Here is a 12,396-nt window from a genome sequence, read left to right on the forward strand (position 1 = left end):
TAAAATCATTTACGACACAGATTGGTGGCAGAAAGTGAGGCATTTTAAGCATCAACATACATTTATTCTACAGACAAACTAATCCACGGTATTGACCCATGTCACATCCTTCAGCGTATAATGCTGACACAGCAATCCCAAAACTAACTGAACACACAAACAAACCGAGCGATCTCCATGTAAACTCAGGCCGTTGTCAGACAACACCATGGTTGGCACATTTCTTGTCTTTTTGTAACAGTAAAATGAAAAACTCACTTTTTAATAACTTAAATTCAAATGAAACCAAATAAAACATTATCCTGCTGAATGGACAGTCAATTTAGGAAACGGGTGTAAAGCAAACTCTGCGCCACATGATTTAAGAATCAGTGCCGGGAGATTTTTCCTGGCACAAACATGTCCTTCACTTGTAGTTTTCCCTCATGGGAATAGTTTGACATTTCCAACTTTGCACCAAAAAAGCGAGAATGGATTTCTTAAATGTCAAACTGTTCCACTGTCCCATCTCTCGCAGATCGAGAGAAAACCGCTTCGACTGCAGCCACACCTGTAGCTTCAGATAATACCTAGTGACTTGGGGCAGCCTGCAGAAAACTGAATAAAACTAATAAAGTAGAAAAAGTAGTTAGTTTGTGTCACAATGCAAAGACTGTAATCCAAGGAAGGGTTTTCCCTGAAGTGTCTTTAAGCTACAGATGTCTCCGTTCTGTCACAAGTTGAATACAGATAGACGCTCATATGCAGAGGCACAGAGAGAAACAAATACTGACTTGAACAGAGGACAATGTAGTGGGTTTTTTCTGTGGCAGCCAAATTAGCTCTCGGTTGTAACTCTTTGGCCAAAGAATTGTTTAATTCTGAAAGTAACGTTGCCTTTTCTGCCGGGGGCGGGGGAGCGTTTGCAGCCGAGTAGAACCCGATCGAACTCTTTCTACAAGTGTCTCTGCTGTGCGGCGTCTTCGGTGTGTCCTCTTCGCGCAGGCACCGCGTGAAGCCAACGGCAACGATTTCAAGCGGTTCTTGAGCGGAGCGCCTGTCCTCCTCGCAGAGCGAGTACCAGATGGAGAACAGAGCCTCCCTGGATCTTATAGTCTGCTGCGGTTTTCTCATCGTTCCTGGGAACAAAGACAAGATGACGTCAGACAGCAGGAAACCAGTCCAAACAAAAGGTATGACTCGTTAATAACGGGTCACGACTATGTCGTTTAATTTTAAATAAAGACTTGATGCTGTAAATTGAACCAAACCTTATTAAAACTAAAATGAGTGAATAGTGCATTTGTTTGGGACTACTTTCTGTTCCTCGTACCGATCAATGATGTGTTTTTATTTGTTTTAAACAGGTTTATCGTTTAGATGAACACGCAGCACTTATAGATCACTGCATTGTTAGTTTCGTGATTTACATGGGAAATTATGACAATTATAACTATCCATAATGTCAAAGCTGTGGATATTAGTGCATCTTATTCTTACATTTGTTTCCCACTGTAGATCAACCTCTGCTGTTGTGGAGGGATCCCTTCTTTCTCCTCCACCCTTTCTTTAATCCGCTCCACCTGGATGGAAATGCGTGTAAAACAATAACACACGATGAATAACACGGAGTAATTATCAGCATACAGAACATTTGAGGGGGAAAAGATAATTATTTACCTTGTCTGTGGGCTCTATGTCAATCTCAATCTCCTTACCTGTGAGTGTCTAATATATCAAATTTTAAAAAACAATCACTGGTTATTGTTGAGCAAATGAAGAACTATTCAATGTTTAGCTCGCGTTGAGTTCAGTGTTAAACATGAATCGTTAAACGTTTCCTCACCTTCACTTTAATCAGCATCTTTGTTGCCTGGTCTTTATCAAAAGAAGTGAAGCGGGATCAGCAGTATTATTATATATTCACTTTATTGTACGATAATCATAATAATACGAGATTTCTGTGAGAAAACTTGATATTCATTCCCGAACGCCTGTTTCCTGTGTTACCCGTTAATCCTTCCGCCTCCTTCTGTGTGTATCAACGGTTCCGCTTCAACTTGATTTCGGACCGTTGCAAACGTCACATAATCTGCTTAATTTCCGGTCGAAGGAGCACCGAATTTGCCTTAAAATATCTTAAAACACACGCAACCGACATGTATTTCCTGAACAACAATAATAATAAAAACATTGCGACGTCAGTGCGACGTGTCGTAAAGCAAGCCTCGCATTTGTAGTTTCTTCCTGCGCACCACCGACTGGTAAAGCTCCTCAAAGAACTACACGGCGGCTGTCAAATGGTGCCCCCCCCCATAAAGCTTCCCGCGCACATTGTGGATAAGAAAACTAGCTGCCCAGGCAAAATCAACCAGGTTTTCCGGAAGGTAAATACCTAACTTTGTAAATCTAAATAACAACTCTTTCATCGAGTAATACACGAGTTGTGTTCAGGGACCAGTTTGTAATGTTCATCAAGTGGATACACGTTTGACACTTTCAGCGTTGTTAACCTTGATTTTTAACATCGTGGCTGTTGTGTAGTTTAGTGCGAACACCAATATGAACTGTCAGTAGCGTTACGCTAACTAACGAGCTGGCATAATACTAATAATAATATAAATAGCTTTATTACATCTCCACAAAGTAGCAATTACAGTTTTGGGATAATTTCCCCATATTTTTCTGAGTGCGTAAAGGATGTTATGTTTAATGGGTTCATTACAGCCCCCTACACCATGCTCAATGTAGTTAATGACATTTGATGTCCATATTTTAAACTAAACTCTGATCCCACTCTCTTTCACAGATTCAAGTGCTCTTGTGCTTTTGTTTGCGGCCTCTTCCTGTGCACCCTGTTTCCAAGATGCCTCGCATTGAGAATGACATCAAGCTGGACTTCAAGGATGTGCTCCTCCGTCCAAAGCGAAGCACTCTCAAGTCAAGGAGTGAGGTAGGTGAAGCAGCTGAGGATCATTTACACAAGAGGTGTGTGTGGGGGGTGGGATGGGGGTGAGGACCAGAGGAATGGCTGCAGAGGTACATCTGATGATTAAATCTGCCTTTTGGGAACATCATCACGTTTTAATCATACTTCACATTGTCCTCGCCTTTCCCAGGTAGACCTCATGAGGAGCTACACCTTCAGGAACTCCAAGGGCACCTACAGAGGGATCCCCATCATCGCTGCAAACATGGACACCGTGGGGACCTTTGAGATGGCCCTGGCCTTGCACCAGGTAAACTATGAATCACATAGGATGCGTGTACTCATCGAGCACATCGGGTTAGAGTTTATTTGAACGTTTTTTTTAATTTTCTCTTGTAGAAACGTTGTGTTCACTTTCTTTTCCTTTCTTGCACTAGTTCACTCTCTTCACCACAGTTCACAAACATTACTCCGTGGATGACTGGGTGGAGTTTGCGAAAAAGAATCCAGAGTGCCTGAAGGTACAAAAGAAGTGTTTATTACGATGCTACCTCTATTTCCTGAACTTTATCAATGTGGTATTTATCGTAACGGCGGTCTTTCGCTTCTCCGTTCTCCCCCTCAGAATGTAGCAGTCAGCACGGGGACCGGGGAAGGGGACTTTGACAGGGTTTCAGCCATCGTGGAGGCCCTGCCACAGCTGCAGTACATCTGTGTGGACGTGGCTAACGGCTACTCTGAACACTTTGTTCACTTTGTCAAAGACATCAGGGAGAAGTTCCGCTCTCACACTATAATGGTCAGTGATTGGCTGCCTTCCAACTGAAGTGTGCGTGTGTGTGTGTGTGTGTGTGTGTGGGTGGGTGAAAAGGGAATGGATGTTCATAGTTTAACATTTCTTTGGCAATGATTCCAACTTTTTATTATTTGGCTCAGGCAGGAAATGTGGTGACAGGAGAGATGGTAGAGGAGCTGATCCTGGCCGGTGCTGACATCATCAAAGTGGGCATCGGACCAGGTAAAAAATATATATATTAAAGTTACTATAACGACCTTTTACGACCAGCCTCTGGCATCGGGCCTGCAGAGCTCTGGCAAGAGGTGGAGAGCTCCGCGCCCGGTCAGCAGCGGCTCAACCTCGCTGCTCCGTCGGTCACCGCTGACCCCGCTGACCCCACGCTGCTGGAGACCCAGGCTGTATTGCTGGGCCCGCTTTAGGAAAGGGACTCGGGAGAACCAGGACTGAGCAGAGCAGATGCCAGACCTCTGATCCAGTGCAATAAGAGGATTCTAAAGGGACTGTGGTGCTCAGAAACTGGGATGCTTTTCCTGTCACTTTCCTCGATGGCTATTTTATCTTTAGTAACCAACCCCCATTCATTCGGCAAGTACAGTTCAAAAAGACCAAAAAAAACAATGCTTGCGGGTTCTATTTCTTTAAATCATGAGTCTAGAAAGCGAGGAGCATCATCTCCTGCCCGTGTGTCTTCTACAGGCTCTGTGTGCACCACCCGCAAGAAGACGGGCGTTGGGTACCCCCAGCTCAGCGCCGTGATCGAGTGTGCGGATGCCGCCCACGGCTTGGGTGGCCACATCATCTCCGTGAGTGACTCCTCTCCTCTGATTCTAGGGAAGTCATGTGATGTTTTGGGAAACGGGCCCACGTGCTTACTTGCGCTCGTCTAACTTGTTTTGCCGTCTCTCTTTCCACACAGGATGGGGGATGCACTTGCCCGGGGGATGTGTCAAAGGCGTTCGGTGCCGGTGCCGACTTTGTGATGCTGGGCGGTATGCTGGCTGGCCACTCCGAAAGCGGGGGAGAGGTGATCGAGAAAAACGGCAAGAAGTACAAGCTGTTCTATGGAATGAGCTCCGACACGGCGATGCAGAAACATGCTGGGGGCGTGGCTGATTACAGGTCAGAGCCGCAGCTATTTCGGTCCACATGAGGCCAACATTTTATGTGTTTTGTGAGTGTGGTGCAGTAAACACCGTCTCTGAGGATAATCCCAGTGTGTGTGTGTGTGTGTGTTTTTTCCACCTCCAGAGCGTCGGAGGGGAAGACGGTGGAAGTTCCTTACAAAGGCGCGGTGGAGGTGACAATACGGGACGTCCTGGGCGGGGTCCGCTCCACCTGCACCTATGTCGGGGCGGGCAAACTGAAGGAGCTGAGCCGACGCACCACCTTCATCCGGGTCACCCAGCAGCTCAACACCGTCTTCGGCAGCTGAGCGTCCAGCTCGACGCTCCTTCAGAGGCCGCGCTAAGTCTGCACCACTGCCTGTCTGACCACGAGTGAACACACATGAATATTAAGACTTTTACTATGCTTCTTAGTTTTTATTACAGTTCAATGCAATTTCATTTTATTGGGTTTGACTTCACTCCCATGAACAGATGGATTTTGTCGCATTAGACTCATTCGGTGTTACATTTTTCCTCCCATCCACAAAGTTTCAGGTCAGTTTCTAGACTGTGAGCAGAAAACTCAAGCAGTCTGTCTTCAGCTCTTCGCGCGTCTGCTGCCTCATCGTTCCTCTCACGAGTTGTTCCTTTAAATATGTATGCCAATCTGCAGCCGTCTGTACACGGTATAGACAAAATTCCTTTATGCGGAGATCATACTGCGAGCCATTGTAACACGGCCACAATTATACCAGATTGAAAAATGGATGTGTTTAGAAATGTAACCATTCCACCCCTCTTTCAATATTGTACTTTATGTTTTATAATTTGAGTAATCAGTTTTTTTGTTTTCAGAAATGCAGTGTTGCATTTATTTTTAAAATAGTCGAATTAGATTTTAAAATAATTTAAATATCGACAATACGTACTGAATGGTACAGTACTAGAGCACATGGCAGAAGTCTTCAACAAAGATATATGCAGATTTACTCGTACCAACGTGTGTGTATGTGTGTGTGTGGGGGGGGGGCTTAATGTTTGCGTTCAAATTAATTTATGATTAATTGCATTCCTTTTAAATTCAGCGGTTGTCCCGTAGCCGTTTTAAAATCGGTCTCACTTCACAAAGTGTAGTTGTTCCACTTCAAGATATTCTGAACTATTTCATTTTATTGGTTATTAAATTAATTCACCTGTTATACGGTCAATAAAAACATTCCACATCTTTAAAATGTTCCTGGCTTTTATTATTCGGGTCATTCACAATATAAGTACAACACAGATTCCAAGGTTGCAATTCCGTTCACCGCCAGGAGGTGGAGACAAACCTCATTAAACTGGCAGACAGAATAAATGTACATCACTACAATCAAAAGACAGCTGAAGAAGTTACATTGTGGGTTTATTTTGTTCACAAAAGGGTCCAACAATAGTTTATTCCTAATATCTGCACTATTCTAGTTATTTAAAAGCGATTAACAATCAATGAGATTCATTCTCGTCCAAAGACGTTATACAAATCTAAGAAGTGCATGGCTACAAATATCTAAAGTGATAAGGATAAGCAATAATAAGCAATATCCCACCCATTACTGAAGTTCACAAACCACCTCCGTGGTGCATATGACACCGCTTCGGCACGTACGCATCTGGATACTTTGGTCATTTGTCTTCGATAGTTGAACAAAGGGGTTCAGGTCCACGTTGCTGAGGCTCATCTGAAGTGTGATTATTTCTTCCCTCTGGTGCTGTCCGGTTCTGCTGAAGAAGGCCAGCGAGGAAGACTTCAAGTTCCAAAGCATCTCCACCACTTTGGGTCGCGGTCCATTTTGGCCCTGATGTGTGATTGGCGCAGAGGTAACAGAGTTCCCTGGCGGGGTCGTGATATTCATATGACCATATGACAGATGCGGTGCTGCGACCGGACTGACGGACGCGTCGCAGCACTCGGCGGTCGTGAGAGAGCTGAGCTGGTTACCTTCGCAGCGCAGACCGTAGACGTGTCCGGCGCTCACGTGCCTTGTAGGCTGTTGACCAAAAAGACCGATGCGGCTGTCCATAAACTGTTGGTCACATACACTGAGGGTCCAATCGCAGTCCTGGGAAAAACTGACCACCCACCTCTTAAAGTTATGAGCGTTCCCATAATTACGGATTGGAAGAGTGGCAGAAAAACAGTGGCGGTTTTCTCCAGAGGAACTATAGTAGAAAACCTTCCTTTTGTCTTTGGACAGTGACATGCCGGGGTCCAACGTCTGTGGGTCAAAGATCACGTTTGAACTCGTAGCAATGAGCTCCTGGTGGTTCTCTGGGTCAACCAGAGACAACAGCGATCCCCAGAACAGTCCCGCTTGCTTCACCATATTTTCGCCATTCTGCCTCATCTCCTGCAGCAGTTTGTCCCGGTCAGCGCCGGGCTCCAACCCTTTCCTCAGATCCACAGCCTTGGCCTTCTCCACATCCCGATACACCTGGGAATACATCTGCAGGAATCTGAAGGTGTCTTTCTCCCCCTGCGCTGCCTGCATGCTGCTCTTGGCGGTTTTTATCGCCGCCATACGGGCAGACACCGAGCTCTGGACACTGGTCAGGGCAATGTCGCGCATGCTCGTCACCGCCTGAATGAGACGCACGCTGGAGCGACCCAGCGTCTCCCTTTCACTCTTCTCCCACTTTTCCAGACTCTCGTTGTCGGCATCGGTTTTCCCCAGTAAGGCCTGCTGCTCGTTGTTGAGCTGCTCCGTGAGCTCTTTGTGGGCCGTGGAGAAGGTCTTCATATTGTGTAAGCGGTGCTGGTCTTCAATGGCGCAGGAGACGCATACAAGGGTCATGTCATCCAAGCAGTAGTACTCCAGGAGTTTGCCATGCTGGGGACATTTGGTCCCACATAGATCCGTAGGCTCGGTCAGAGGGTGAGTTTGCAGTAACACAGGAGTGGTCACGTGGGCCTGGAGGTGCTGGACGCACATGGAGATCTCACATTTCATGCAGGTCTTCTTTGCTGGTTTCCTGTCCTCCAGGCACATGTCACACAGGATCACTTGTGGGTTGCCTTGTAGATTATCAGACATGGTCTCAAAAGCAGGAAGTCCTGATTTGATACGTCTTGAATATTATTCGGTGTTGTCCTTAAGATCCTCCTTGTTGCTCTTTTGAGTTTGTTTTGGTCAAAAAACGCCAATGAAGTTAGATTTCGGTGAACGGAGTAGATTGTGGTCGCTCAGTCTCTGGTCTGAAAGCTCTGCCACAACAGCAGTGCGCATCAGTTTCGATAATTAAAAATTCCAGGGAGGCGGGGCCATGTTAGCACACCCATATGGGAGGGGGAAGGGAAGTTAGTCATTATATAACTTGCCAGACATGTTCCTGTAACTATGGTGTACTGTAAACAATAGGAGTCATACGCCCATTGTAGTCGAGCACAAAATCACGTACAAATCATTAATCACATGAATTAAATTGTACATGTTCTTGATTTATATTTAACAACATTTACATCTTCATATTTGCTCTATTTGTTTAGAAAAAAAACTGTCTTTAAACTTATTTCAGCCCATTTTAATTGTATTGCAGCTCAGCACTATTTAATGAAATGTATATTCACCAAATGAGTAATGTGGTCTAGAGACAACAAAATGAAAGTATAGAAAACAATTATACACTATAGAAAACAATTATACACAGTTCGGGCCCATGGGAACAACCAATACAATAGAGCACACATCATAAATGGTTAAACCAGATCAGTGTCTTTATTTGTGTTTTCATATCGTTATTATAGGTTGTTTAACTCATGGAAAGTCCTCATCCTTCCGCCTTCATTTAGTGTGGTAAAGATATTCACGACAGTAACGAAATGTGCTTTTAATTAATTATGGTGAAAATATTCAATAATTAATTCCAATTCAGTCTCACGTGATCAAAATTAGTTCAACCCCCCATGTGTTACCTTTGGGTTGCACAGTAATTATAGAGGAATATGCTCTTGTATACTGCAGAATATTTGTTCTTGGGAGGAATAATCAATAACTCACTGGTAACGAATGTTAAATTAACATTAATTTGATAATCTCTCTGTCAAATATTTTCAACAATTAAATGAACATAACCTCAGTGAAGGCGAGATGTATTGGTGATGTGTCCCTGCACAAGTTTAAGCCAGGTTTACCAAATAAACGTGCTTACTAAAGTTATATTTCATAAAATAATCAACATTTTCTTCGTGCATTGTGATCAAAGTGTGCATGTGGAATAACTTGTACCATGCTCCGTTGAGAGGACGTGGACAGCCTGTAGTTAAGTGGTGGTCATTTATCTGGAGCTGCTTTGCGGTTGTTTTGAGAGACGAAACTCAGAAAAAACAACTCCTGTCAAACCTACAAGACTCGCGTTGTGCTCTTGAAGGTGAGTTATGAACTGATCGTGATCTGAAGCTGATAAGAACTGAAGCTGATAAGAACGGTTACGTCTTTTTTTGGGGACCGACGCGGATGACGTCGATGATTAAAACGTTATTAAAAATATCTGATTCATTTTATTGGGTTTGACTTCACTCCATGAACAGATGGATTTTGTCACATTAGACTCATTCGGTGTTACATTTTTCCTCCCATCCACAATGTTTCAGGTCAGTTTCTAGACTGTGAGCAGAAAACTCAAGCAGTCTGTCTCCAGCTCTTCGCGCGTCTGCTGCCTCATGGTTCCTCTCACGAGTTGTTCCTTTAAATATGTATGCCAATCTGCAGCCGTCTGTACACGGTAGAAACAAAATTCCTTTATGCGGAGATCATACTGCGAGCCATTGTAACACGGCCACAATTATACCAGATTGAAAAATGGATGTGTTTAGAAATGTAACCATTCCACCCCTCTTTCAATATTGTACTTTATGTTTTATAATTTGAGTAATCAGTTTTTTTGTTTTCAGAAATGCAGTGTTGCATTTATTTTTAAAATAGTCGAATTAGATTTTAAAATAATTTAAATATCGACAATACGTACTGAATGGTACAGTACTAGAGCACATGGCAGAAGTCTTCAACAAAGATATATGCAGATTTACTCGTACCAACGTGTGTGTATGTGTGTGTGTGGGGGGGGGGCTTAATGTTTGCGTTCAAATTAATTTATGATTAATTGCATTCCTTTTAAATTCAGCGGTTGTCCCGTAGCCGTTTTAAAATCGGTCTCACTTCACAAAGTGTAGTTGTTCCACTTCAAGATATTCTGAACTATTTCATTTTTATTGGTTATTAAATTAATTCACCTGTTATACGGTCAATAAAAACATTCCACATCTTTAAAATGTTCCTGGCTTTTATTATTCGGGTCATTCACAATATAAGTACAACACAGATTCCAAGGTTGCAATTCCGTTCACCGCCAGGAGGTGGAGACAAACCTCATTAAACTGGCAGACAGAATAAATGTACATCACTACAATCAAAAGACAGCTGAAGAAGTTACATTGTGGGTTTATTTTGTTCACAAAAGGGTCCAACAATAGTTTATTCCTAATATCTGCACTATTCTAGTTATTTAAAAGCGATTAACAATCAATGAGATTCATTCTCGTCCAAAGACGTTATACAAATCTAAGAAGTGCATGGCTACAAATATCTAAAGTGATAAGGATAAGCAATAATAAGCAATATCCCACCCATTACTGAAGTTCACAAACCACCTCCGTGGTGCATATGACACCGCTTCGGCACGTACGCATCTGGATACTTTGGTCATTTGTCTTCGATAGTTGAACAAAGGGGTTCAGGTCCACGTTGCTGAGGCTCATCTGAAGTGTGATTATTTCTTCCCTCTGGTGCTGTCCGGTTCTGCTGAAGAAGGCCAGCGAGGAAGACTTCAAGTTCCAAAGCATCTCCACCACTTTGGGTCGCGGTCCATTTTGGCCCTGATGTGTGATTGGCGCAGAGGTAACAGAGTTCCCTGGCGGGGTCGTGATATTCATATGAATCCCCCGCAGACGTGGTGCTGCGACCGGACTGACGGACGCGTCGCAGCACTTGGCGGTCGTGAGAGAGCTGAGCTGGTTACCTTCGCAGCGCAGACCGTAGACGTGTCCGTCGCTCACGTGCCATGTAGGCTGTTGACCAAAAAGACCGATGTGGCTGTCCTTTAAGTCCTTCATAAACTGTTGGTCACATACACTGAGGGTCCAATCGCAGTCCTGGGAAAAACTGACCACCCACCTCTTAAAGTTATGAGCGTTCCCATAATTATGGATTGGAAGAGTGGCAGAAAAACAGTGGCGGTTTTCTCCAGAGGAACTACTGTAGAAAACCTTCCTTTTGTCTTTGGACAGTGACATGCCGGGGTCCAACGTCTGTGGGCCAAAGGTCACGTTTGAACTCGTAGCAATGAGCTCCTGGTGGTTCTCTGGGTCAACCAGAGACAACAGCGATCCCCAGAACAGGCCCGCTTGCTTCATCATTTCTTCGCCATTCTGCCTCATCTCCTGCAGCAGTTTGTCCCGGTCAGCGCCGGGCTCCATCCCTTTCCTCAGATCCACAGCCTTGGCCTTCTCCACATCCCGATACACCTGGGAATACATCTGCAGGAATCTGAAGGTGTCTTTCTCCCCCTGCGCTGCCTGCATGCTGCTCTTGGCGGTTTTTATCGCCGCCATACGGGCAGACACCGAGCTCTGGACACTGGTCAGGGCAATGTCGCGCAGGCTCGTCACCGCCTGAATGAGACGCACGCTGGAGCGACCCAGCGTCTCCCTTTCACTCTTCTCCCACTTTTCCAGACTCTCGTTGTCAGCATCGGTTTTCCCCAGTAAGGCCTGCTGCTCGTTGTTGAGCTGCTCCGTGAGCTCTTTGTGGGCCGTGGAGAAGGTCTTCATATTGTGTAAGCGGTGCTGGTCTTCAATGGCGCAGGAGACGCACACAAGGGTCATGTCATCCAAGCAGTAGTACTCCAGGAGTTTGCCATGCTGGGGACATTTGGTCCCACATAGATCCGTAGGCTCGGTCAGAGGGTGAGTTTGCAGGAACACAGGAGTGGTCAGGTGGGCCTGGAGGTGCTGGACGCACATGGAGATCTCACATTTCATGCAGGTCTTCTTTGCTGGTTTCCTGTCCTCCAGGCACATGTCACACAGGATCACTTGTGGCTTCCCTTGTAGATGATCAGACATGGTCTCAAAAGCAGGAAGTCCTGATTTGATACGTCTTGAATATTATTCGGTGTTGTCCTTAAGATCCTCCTTGTTGCTCTTTTGAGTTTGTTTTGGTCAAAAACCTCCAATGAAGTTAGATTTCCGTGAACGGAGTAGTTTGTGGTCGCTCAGTCTCTGGTCTGAAAGCTCTGCCACAACAGCAGTGCGCATCAGTTTCGATTCTGAAAAATTCCAGGGAGGCGGGGCCATGTTAGCACACCCATATGGGAGGGGGAAGGGAAGTTAGTCATTATATAACTTGCCAGACATGTTCCTGTAACTCTGGTGTAAACAATAGGAGTCATACGCCCATTGTAGTCGAGCACAAAATCACGTACAAATCATTGATCACATAAATTAAATTGTACATGTTCTTGATTTATATTTAACAACATTTACATCTTCA

At 44.7% G+C, this 12,396-nt stretch overlaps 4 protein-coding genes across 4 annotated transcripts; 1 reads left to right on the forward strand and 3 right to left on the reverse strand.

The window, feature by feature from the left end:
• Positions 1 to 21: 21 nt before the first annotated feature.
• On the reverse strand, positions 22 to 1,973 carry nedd8 (NEDD8 ubiquitin like modifier). Its single transcript, XM_056442541.1, has 4 exons — positions 1,826 to 1,973; positions 1,660 to 1,707; positions 1,480 to 1,562; positions 22 to 1,118 (listed from the first exon to the last, which is right to left on the reverse strand). Exons 1-4 carry the CDS (start codon positions 1,841 to 1,843, stop codon positions 1,013 to 1,015), a joined length of 255 nt encoding a protein of 84 aa, XP_056298516.1. The 5' UTR covers positions 1,844 to 1,973; the 3' UTR covers positions 22 to 1,012.
• A 338-nt stretch (positions 1,974 to 2,311) lies between these two features.
• gmpr2 (guanosine monophosphate reductase 2) lies at positions 2,312 to 5,978 on the forward strand. Its single transcript, XM_056442540.1, has 9 exons — positions 2,312 to 2,366; positions 2,789 to 2,932; positions 3,099 to 3,218; positions 3,346 to 3,429; positions 3,534 to 3,707; positions 3,845 to 3,926; positions 4,404 to 4,510; positions 4,624 to 4,826; positions 4,956 to 5,978. The coding sequence occupies exons 2-9, from the start codon at positions 2,846 to 2,848 to the stop codon at positions 5,137 to 5,139; spliced, it is 1,041 nt and encodes a 346-aa protein (XP_056298515.1). The 5' UTR covers positions 2,312 to 2,366; positions 2,789 to 2,845; the 3' UTR covers positions 5,140 to 5,978.
• Positions 5,979 to 6,038: 60 nt separating this feature from the next.
• On the reverse strand, positions 6,039 to 8,189 carry LOC130211652 (tripartite motif-containing protein 16-like). Its single transcript, XM_056442539.1, has one exon. The coding sequence runs from the start codon at positions 7,882 to 7,884 to the stop codon at positions 6,403 to 6,405; it is 1,482 nt and encodes a 493-aa protein (XP_056298514.1). The 5' UTR covers positions 7,885 to 8,189; the 3' UTR covers positions 6,039 to 6,402.
• A 1,846-nt stretch (positions 8,190 to 10,035) lies between these two features.
• si:dkey-183c6.9 (tripartite motif-containing protein 16) lies at positions 10,036 to 12,132 on the reverse strand. The gene has a single exon (XM_056442424.1). The coding sequence runs from the start codon at positions 11,967 to 11,969 to the stop codon at positions 10,476 to 10,478; it is 1,494 nt and encodes a 497-aa protein (XP_056298399.1). The 5' UTR covers positions 11,970 to 12,132; the 3' UTR covers positions 10,036 to 10,475.
• Between the last annotated feature and the right edge of the window lie 264 nt (positions 12,133 to 12,396).

The sequence above is a fragment of the Pseudoliparis swirei genome, chromosome 21 (genome assembly GCF_029220125.1).
Source record: "Pseudoliparis swirei isolate HS2019 ecotype Mariana Trench chromosome 21, NWPU_hadal_v1, whole genome shotgun sequence".
NCBI classification, from domain to species: Eukaryota; Metazoa; Chordata; class Actinopteri; order Perciformes; family Liparidae; genus Pseudoliparis; species Pseudoliparis swirei.

Excerpts from the sequence above, each read along its gene's own strand:
- gmpr2 (XM_056442540.1), top strand. The coding sequence starts at position 2,846 with ATGCCTCGCATTGAGAATGACATCAAGCTGGACTTCAAGGATGTGCTC. Across the intron at positions 2,933-3,098 it reads CTCTCAAGTCAAGGAGTGAG|GTAGACCTCATGAGGAGCTA; the intron begins GTAGGTGAAGCA and ends CGCCTTTCCCAG. Across the intron at positions 3,927-4,403 it reads CAAAGTGGGCATCGGACCAG|GCTCTGTGTGCACCACCCGC; the intron begins GTAAAAAATATA and ends TGTCTTCTACAG.
- si:dkey-183c6.9 (XM_056442424.1), bottom strand. The coding sequence starts at position 11,969 with ATGTCTGATCATCTACAAGGGAAGCCACAAGTGATCCTGTGTGACATG.
- nedd8 (XM_056442541.1), bottom strand. Across the intron at positions 1,563-1,659 it reads ACATAGAGCCCACAGACAAG|GTGGAGCGGATTAAAGAAAG; the intron begins GTAAATAATTAT and ends ATTTCCATCCAG. Across the intron at positions 1,119-1,479 it reads ATCTACAGTGGGAAACAAAT|GAACGATGAGAAAACCGCAG; the intron begins GTAAGAATAAGA and ends CTTTGTTCCCAG.
- LOC130211652 (XM_056442539.1), bottom strand. The coding sequence starts at position 7,884 with ATGTCTGATAATCTACAAGGCAACCCACAAGTGATCCTGTGTGACATG.